Source organism: Lactuca sativa, chromosome 8 (genome assembly GCF_002870075.4).
Source record: "Lactuca sativa cultivar Salinas chromosome 8, Lsat_Salinas_v11, whole genome shotgun sequence".
Taxonomy (NCBI): domain Eukaryota; kingdom Viridiplantae; phylum Streptophyta; class Magnoliopsida; order Asterales; family Asteraceae; genus Lactuca; species Lactuca sativa.
Genome location: NC_056630.2, coordinates 10,352,048 through 10,361,497, shown reverse-complemented (window position 1 = coordinate 10,361,497; position 9,450 = coordinate 10,352,048). Strand labels below are relative to the sequence as shown.

Here is a 9,450-nt window from a genome sequence, read left to right as displayed (position 1 = left end):
CTGATATCCAAATGCCACGGGCTCTCCCCGGGGTCTTCCATGCAAGTATCATAGAGACAACTAGCATACCACATAACATGTAATGGGCCGACATTGGTGGCTTCGACCCATGGATATAGTAAGAAGACTCACCTCTCACTGCTAGATCATACAACTTCACCCTTGACTGCTGGCCGACAGATCTCTGAACTATCAATAACAAAAAAACACCCAATTAAAAATTGGGTCCCAACTCATAACCGCAACTTCATGACTGGGAAAAAGGACCATTTTACCCCGAACCTAGCCTTGTCCATGTTTATGACCCAACTACAATCTGAAAGGCCCAAAGGCCCACAAATCAACCATTAGCCCAATTTTCCAAATTGGGCCCAAACCCCATACATGGCCTTGCCTTAAGGCCTAACTATTCTCTCTAGGCCCAAAACCAAAGGGTCCATAAAGGCACACTAATGGCCTAATTTTCCAAATTGGGCCCAATCCCATATAGGCCTTACCCTAAGCCTATACTTCCCTTGATTACAATTCAGATTACCATAATTACCCCTTGGGAAAAACTTGCTTAAAGTCATAAATTAAAAGTCAAAGTCAACGGTCCAAGTTGACCCAACTCGCCGAGTTGTCCTTCAATTCGTCGAGTTTCTCCTCCCATTGAACAGATCGGGAAAACTCCCATCAACTCGCCGAGTTGACCATAAATTCAACCTCTTAATGCATTAAGCTATTTCCATCGAAACCAAGGACTCCCAATCTCATATCTCTTCCAAAATGATGTCTAGAAGGGTAAAGTTTCCAACTTTACCCTTAAGAACCATCCATAAAGAGCCAAACTCAAACCCTAGGCTCATTAAAGTGAGTCTTAATCCATTAAGCTCTTAAACTATCACAACATAACCCCAAAACACAAATCTAAAGTCCAAAGGTTGGAAACTCACGTAAAGTTTCCAACTTTATGTCCATGTAAGCTAGAAATGCTCTCTAGAGCTTAATAGAGACTTCGTGAGGGGCTTATTACCTGAATAGGACAAAGAAACTAATAAAGTTTGCAACTTTAAGTCAAGAGGAGTCATGAAGGGGTCAGATCTAACTTATTAACCCCTGGAAACCTCAACACCTTGGACAACCCAACCAAAATCCCAAAATCATGCTAAAACTTCAAACAAAGAGATCTAGATGAATACAAGGCAAGATGTCGACTTTATACCTTAAAAGAACTATAACAAATGGAGAGCTTCTGGATCCAAAGCCTTCCTTCCAAACCAAGCACCTTCAATCTTCAAGCCCCTTCCAAAGAACACCAAAAACCCACTCTCCAAGCTCACCACTAGCTCACACACTTAACCTTGAAGGATAACACACGGAATTAGGGTTCTCCAGACAAGGAGGCTGGTAAAGAGGCCAACCAAGAGAGTTAAGGTCTTTAAATATGGTGTCAAACCCTAAAATTAGGGTTTCATTCACAGCCGCCAACTCGTCGAGTTGGGACTCCCTGACTCGTCGAGTTGAAATATTAAAACCCGCGGACACAAAATGCTTGACACTACGAGTTGGAGCTCCCCAACTCGTCGAGTTCCCACAAAAACTCCAATATTTTGAGAAATGAATAATACATGGACCAAGTGTTACAAATCTCCCCCACTTGAATCAGACCTCGTCCTCGAAGTTACTCTTTACAAACACTCATCTCAAAACAAACAGTCCTGAGGAACACAAACGAAAATTTTGCGAATAGAACAACTTTCTCAAAACAACCGAAACCCAAACGAAACTTCCATTCCGAAGGAACTAATCAAACCTTCAGCTATTGCAAACCGCTTCTATCTTTCTGAGACCCGCAATCTACAATGACCTGACTACCCGACAGACCGCCCACGCTAAAACAAGCCATGCCAACTCTCAACTAATAACAAACGAATCCTAACCCTTCCAATTTTGATCATACAACGACCTATCCAGCCTCAATGAAACTAGCCTCAAAAATAGTTCTTCAAACCCGACGAATAACGGTTTCTCAACCTTTTGAATAACACATAATCCTATCTCGCCTAAATTTCGAAATCTACAGTCTCAATTGTGAGACTCCTTGTCAGATCTCTCACACCGAACCGATACCATGCCAACCTCCTAAAGATTCGAACCAACAACACTTTAAAGGGAACAAGGTCATAGACCATATACAACTACAAAACACTTATACTCGGCAGAAGGCTCAGATAATCCATCGAGTAGAAGATTCATCCCTACAATGGTTAGACTCAGATGAGAGCTGCGTACCACGGTCAAATCAATTACTCTGAGATTATTTAATCCCACTGTGAGTGACTTAACATTTCCCAAACGCCCAGATACTTCACACATAAAAACCTAAATCACTAATATTGCCCGAAACACTGATATTCCTTTCCACAATCCACCGAGACCTCCCTGGTCCCAAATTCTCTGCCAATTATTTGAAATACCGGGTTTCTTCCCGGTTGTTGAGCCAAAAAGGCTCCCACACAGTCGTCCCTCACGGCTCCTGAAAGAAAGCCTCACAGGCAATAACTACTCAAACCATCTCGTCATCAACCCGATACTAGGTTGAATGCTACAAACCAACTGTAGTCTTACCTCATACTTGGTCTCCCACGACCTACCATATTCTGATTCCAAACACGCTGAGGCCCTCTCACATGTATAACCAACCCAAAACACAACACAACGGCACAAATGATATCAAAACTAAACCCATTCATTACCCTCGAACCCTACGATTGATGCCCTTGGCATAAAGATACCTCAATTTATGTTTCATTGAATCGAAATCCTGATCAACACACGTGCGATACACGACTCGAGATCTTACCCAAAATCAATTCAATACTCCACTCGCAACCTGAAATTCACAAACCTGCACTTGCATTTCCCACCATAACCTTCTGATTCCCGACATCCCTCACCTGACCGATAAATAATTACTACTAAACCAACGCTGAGACTACCAGTCTCGCACCTGGTCTAACCACCAGGTTCCCAAGACTCCAAATAACAAGGCTTCCTACCCTCAACCCTTCTGCGTCACACACTGATCCCTACATGATCCTGCAACTCAAAGATCCAATACCTTGAATCAACTGTTTCTACCATGACTCGCCTGATCTACCATAAACACACGGGCATCGCCTAAGGGCCCCAACCATCAAGGGCCACTTTAACCCGACCCTGCCTCGGACTCCGATGATCCTCAACCCAGAACAGAGAATAATTGCTCGACAACACTGGCCGGCATGCCTAAGGCACAGACTAATTCCTCTTCCATGTTCGTAACCAAACATAATAATAGTTTACCTCAAGCTAGGGTTGGGAATCGGTTCGGTTTTTCGGTTTCCTTGGTTTGATTTTTTTTTTGGTCCAATTCGAAAACCGAACCAAATTGGATTCAACTTCTCTTTGAAAACCGAGGAAACCAAATATGAACTTAAAAAAATTTCAAACATAAATTAAAATGTTTTTAACATAGAAACCTAAAGTTGCAAATAGAAATATCTAAAGTTTCATACAAAATGATCCAAAAAGTAAATGAGTTAAAATGATTTTTACTTTATAATTAATACTTTTATTTAATATAAAATATAAAATATATTTTTTTAATTAATTAATTTATGAAATGCGGTTTTTTCGGTTCAGTTTGGTTCAAAAATCATGAGACCGAAAGTCAAACCAAAAACCAAATTCATAATTCGGTTTGGTCTCGAACCAAATCGAAAACCAAATTTGAATATGGTTCGGGTTGAAATTGATTTCGGTTCGATTTGGTTTTTGGGTTTTTCGGTTCCGGACCAAATAATTCCCACCCCAACCTCGAGCTAATGAATGCTCCGATCTCATCGTAGTCTTACAACCTTTCCAACCAACCAAAAGTTCGGTTACACAATAACCCATGAATAACAGAGGACTAAACCAAAGATAGCGCTTACTCAAAGCAATTCTAGACACATAAGCATTGATATCAACTGAAGAATGCGCAAAAGATAATATGCTCGCAAAATCACCTGCTGGAACACGAGACACTAAAATGACCGCTTCTCCCTACTGGGCTCTTGCCCTACTCCCACAACTACTAGAGATATGCAAAATAGTTGGAGCAGGTGCACTCACTTCTCCTCCCTTCCTCCTCGGACAAACGACCCTCTTATGGCCCACTGGGTCGCAGAGACAAATATAACGGGCTTGCCCCCTGAGGATAATCCCTGCTGACATGATCAATCCCGATACGCTCGAAGCAACCCAGGCCCGTGGAACAACAAACTCCATCGTGTACTTTCCCGCACACGATGCATTGACCCTGGTCCTGCTGACCTTCCAACCCTGATCGAAAGCCTAAGATCTATTATCAAGAATCTCCACTATATGCCCTGACCTGATCGGGAAATCATCTCCTGACGTAGCATCAATAGCATCATCATCCACCTTACGACCAACCTCTTCCCATCAATCCTACACCCTGACCTTCAATAGGCAGGAACATATCTGACCTTCGCCTCCTCAGGCAAACACTTGTCCTGAATGTGTTAGCCATAACTACTAACCATCTCCTACTGGGTCCCTTTCCCTATAGAATGCAGGAGCTCCACAAGCACAAAATTCACGGGATGAAAAGAGTGCGAGCCCCAACGGTAACCATAACCTCATCACATAACGCTCCAATATACTCATCCAAGATCTCCAAAAACCCTTCATTTCCTAGGCCAAAAATCACATGAATCTTCACCAAAATACCGTGTGTAATCTCCGACGAGATAAATTCCCACATCTGCTCGCTAATCCGCTCGAAACCTTTATTTGAGCCGAAACCAAAACCTAAACCTCCTTCTTGGAAGCTCTTTACCAAACTGAAATACAATCATGTAGATGATCACAACATACTCAATAATCCCATCCCCCAAATTACTTAGATTCCCCAAGTTTCTAATTAGTTTATCTAGTTAGTTTAGTTGTTGATTAATTGAACTTTTATAATAAAAACCCCTTTTCATTGCTTTCATTTATTTAATGTAACCTATAATCAAATATTCTAATATTAATTCACTATCGTTCCCCTTGAGTTCGACACCCTTATTTATCAAAACTATACTATAATCAATCAGATTCACTGCCTATAAAGTATGGTTTAGATGCGATAGACTAGGAATTATAAATAAAAAACTAGTGCATTAAAATAACACATCAGGTATGATGAGAAGGTTTATAAGAAACTAAAGGAGGTTGAAACAATGAGGATTGAGGATCATGTGAAGGAGGTTTTGAAGCCGAAATCATAAGCGAATACATTTAAGGCTAGACTAATATAGGCTCAAACGATTGTGTTTATCCTTGTCTATGATATATGTTGCATTGTGTTGAATATTTGGATGTGAGGAGTTAATTAGGGTTGAAATGTTCAGTTTTGGGATGGGTTAAGTTTATTTTGTAATGATCCCTGATGTGAGGGGCAATATATGGGTCGAAATACTTAGTTGATGGTTGGTAGTTTTGTAGCAGTTATATGTTGGTGTCCCCTTGGTTTGGCTGTGAAAAAAAATCATTTTTGTATATCAAAAACTTAGCTTTTAACATGGTTCATGCATGAAGTGTTCGAGGAATGATACACCCTAAATTGAGTAAAATCCATACCAGTGAACTCGTGGTAAGTAAATAAGAAGTTCTTACCATTAGAATAGGTGAAAGGATTTATAATGTAGAATACTTCTTTGATGTTCATATCAACTTTGAGATAAAAAAAGCATTTGGATTAACATATGATATTCTGCATACAAGCTTTTTATCATTAGAAACGTGTAAGCAATTAAATTTATGAAAAGAGGTTCAAAACCTACAATTACTGACAACTCCAAAAAAGCCCTAGCTGGATGTTTCCTTTTTTTTTTTTTTCCTTTAAAAATATTTGTGTATATAAATGAGGCCGATTCGAAATCAATAGTTTTTAACGTCTAAACACTTTTTTTCAAGATTAGGGTTTGTTTGTTTTGCACTTACCCGAACCGGTCAGAGCTGAATGCTGACTCGGTCAATAGTCAGACCGTTTGATGGGCCTCCAAAACTGTTGACTCGGTCATTAATAGTTGACCAATGGGTTGACTCGGTCCCCCACAAAAAGAATGTTGTCTGGAAAAAAACTCCATCGTCCTATTTGTGCCTCTATGCCCTACTTCCTTAATCCCACTTCAGGATTTCCATTCCCTCCACCAGGTTTGTAAGTTTTTTATAAGTTTTATTATCTATATTATTTATATAATAAGTTTTTTCAATCATCTACATATAAATATTACCTTTGTGATACCACATACACCAACACCTATGGATGTATGGCTCCCTACCACAATATTAAGTATTGGTTAACCGATTTTCAAAGAAACAGAGCTTTAACTAAGAAAGAAAAGTTCAATCATGCTCATGCAAAACTTAGAAATATCATTGAATGTGCATATGGTGTGTTGAAGGCGTGATTTCCAATTTTAAAACAAATGACTTCTTATCATTTTCCAGTGCAAAGAGACATAGTCATTGTTTTTGTTGCGGTCCATAATTTTATAAGGCAAATACAATATTCAAGATGACTTGTTTACGAAATTTGAACAAAACACTATGGTTACTCCTAATATGGAAGGTGGAGGAAGTGAGGGCCAAAACATACAAGACATAGAATGAGGTTCAGAAGATATTGAGTATATAACTACTTTGTGTGACTAAATTGCTAATCGGTTACTTTTAAATAGCTAACGTTAAATTTGTATGCAATTTATTATGTACCTTTTGATTTTGTATGACAATTTGTATTTGGATTTTGTATGACACTTTGTATTTGTATTTTAAATGATATATGTTTAATTTGGATTTTATGTGATAGTTTGTATTTTTATAATTATTTTATCCAACACAATTTACGATATAAAGGTAAAATGATCATTTTCATGATTCAACACAATCAGTCAAATAAATAATCAAACATAAACTCAGTCAGATATAGACTCAGTTATCATTTCTAACCTAATCAACTTTCAGTCAACAACTATCAAACGACCCTTTAATTATATACCTACATGTGGCCAGGAGAATGGTTGAAAATCTTAATGAATATTAATGACAGCCACGTAAGTGTTGTTACCAAGTAATCGCATCAATTATCTAGAAATGTATTTATTGACGGTTTTTTTTGGCTAGTGACCATGATACTCAAAATTAACTTCAATGACCAATTAAAGAAGAAATCAATATTTGTGGTGTTAAGATAATAATGACCCTTCAATTGTGTTGGGAACTTGTAAAATTTGATGGGTGTTGGGGTTCCTGCCCGAAAAGAAGGAAGATCTTAATTGCTTTATGTTATGGGTTCTTATGGTGTGCGTGGAAGATAAGGAACGAACGGAGGTTCAACGGCACTTGTTGTTCGCAATCAAAATTGGCGGATAATGTTGTTTCTTTAGTGTTTGGTTGGGTGAAATTCAGAGGAAGCTTTGATTGGGTGAAATTCAAAGGAAGCTTTGATAATTGTAAACGGAAAGATCGGTGTATTTCCCCTTTTAATGTTTTGTAATTAGTTTATTTGTCCTTGCCTTTTCCTTTTTGGTTTTGGGCTTTTTAATAATATTTTCGCGGTTTAAAAAAAAAAATCAGGGTATATACTCAAATAGCACTTCATCTATAGAAGGGGTTAGGGCTCTTCAGTTTCCCGCCAAATTTAGTCCCAAATCGGTCGAACGCACTCCAAAGCCTTAGAAAACCCTAAAATCTACATTTTCTAATTCACATTAACCAGTAAGGCACGAGAGAGATATGGAAATTAAATTGAAGTGCAGCTGCGGCGAAGCGAGTTGCCCTGAGTGGGCAATCATCGAATTGCAAGGTGTTGTTGAAGTTCAACCAGCCTTCCAAGAACGCTTGCGAAATCTCCAAATTGGTATTCTTTGCCGCCCTTCTTCTCAGGTAAATTAATGTGCGCGTATGTAAACATCTTCAAGTTGTCTAATTACTTGACGATTAATTGCTTAAAAGTTACCAATTTTACCTTCGATACAAACATTATGTCGTTGATTCCCCTGCACCAAGCATCACGTTCAATTTTGATTTTCTTCTATTTAGAAATTGAGAATGGACTTCTTCTGTGAGGTTTATAGATCGGCGAAATCTCAAAAGGGTCTGTGAAGTGGTTTGATCTTTAATCATTTGGTTAATTACCACAAATTCTGATCTTACTCTCTTAACTGGTTCAGGAAAATTATACCTTTACTGTTGGTTATCATGAATTGTCTGGGTCAAAGATCCCAATGAAGAAACCATTACTGGTATTGAAGAAGAAGATAATAAAATCGGATATGGAAATAGACCAGAAAGATGATGATGATGATGATCTGAATTCATCACGGGTGGAACTAGAAGTTATTGGTATCATTCGTCAAAGAATTTTATTCAAGACCAGACCTAAAGCTCTTATCACCAGTAAGTTATAGATTCATAAAGTTTTGCTTAAACTTTTGAAGCATATTATTGAAGCATGATATGGTTAAATTTCCTGATTGTAAAATTGTAATCTTTGTAACCATTGAAGAATCATATTCCTTGTTACAGAACCACAATCTCCTGTGAAGAAGAAGAAAGCAACTGCATCAGTTGCCATTGTTGAAAAGCAAACTTGACTTGAATGAAGAATCTCGGACAAATATTTGTATGCGATGCTGTTCAAGAAAAGTGTGTTTTGATCATAGTTGTAATATGGTCAAATGCCTGCAAAATAACTCAAGTCCAATGTTTGTTCTATGCTTGTAATCTAATACATGCCATCTTTGAAACTGAGTTATATTTATCAATCATTATCTTATCTTTCTCTTAAGGAGAATATATTTTAATTGGAACTAATGTGATTTAGACTGTTGACTATAGTAATTCTTGGTGTCATGAATAGCCTAAAAGCTGAATCTCTGTGAAATGAATATGTTTTTTCTAAAAATAGAAGGCCATCTGAACACTGGCTAATGGGTTGGATGAACTTAAGAACTAAAGAGTGTTCTTAGCTTAAAGCTGAAGCATTTATCAAACACTCAGTGTAGGGTCTATTTGAAAATAACGTTTACTCGATTTTAAAATAAAGTTCGTCTCAAATAAGTAGTGGAATGGTCCAAAATATCACATACTAGAGTCTAATTTCTCAAATTGCTTTTTGAAATACAAGGGATAAATATGTCAATATCAAAGACAAAACTAGATAAAATAATGTCTATTATTTCCTGGCTTACTCTATTATTTCTCCAAGTGACTTCTTGTCTCATGTTCACTGTCTATTTTTTTTATTACTCTATTGTAATTCGACCTATGTCCTAGACGAGACTTGAACTTTTGATCTCAAAGAGAGAGGACATCATCTGATATCGTTTGATTAGAAGCACTTGAACCATCCACCTCATGTTCACTATTTGT

General features: G+C 37.9%; 1 protein-coding gene across 1 annotated transcript; it reads left to right on the top strand.

Moving 5' to 3' along the window:
- Positions 1 to 7,314: 7,314 nt before the first annotated feature.
- On the top strand, positions 7,315 to 8,888 carry LOC111887333 (uncharacterized). The gene is made up of 3 exons (XM_023883493.3): positions 7,315 to 7,962; positions 8,250 to 8,475; positions 8,605 to 8,888. The coding sequence occupies exons 1-3, from the start codon at positions 7,813 to 7,815 to the stop codon at positions 8,670 to 8,672; spliced, it is 444 nt and encodes a 147-aa protein (XP_023739261.1). The 5' UTR covers positions 7,315 to 7,812; the 3' UTR covers positions 8,673 to 8,888.
- Positions 8,889 to 9,450: the final 562 nt, after the last annotated feature.

Coding starts and splice junctions, on each gene's coding strand:
- LOC111887333 (XM_023883493.3), top strand. CDS start 7,813: ATGGAAATTAAATTGAAGTGCAGCTGCGGCGAAGCGAGTTGCCCTGAG. Junction 7,963..8,249: donor TTTGCCGCCCTTCTTCTCAG/GTAAATTAATGT, acceptor TAACTGGTTCAG/GAAAATTATACCTTTACTGT. Junction 8,476..8,604: donor ACCTAAAGCTCTTATCACCA/GTAAGTTATAGA, acceptor TCCTTGTTACAG/AACCACAATCTCCTGTGAAG.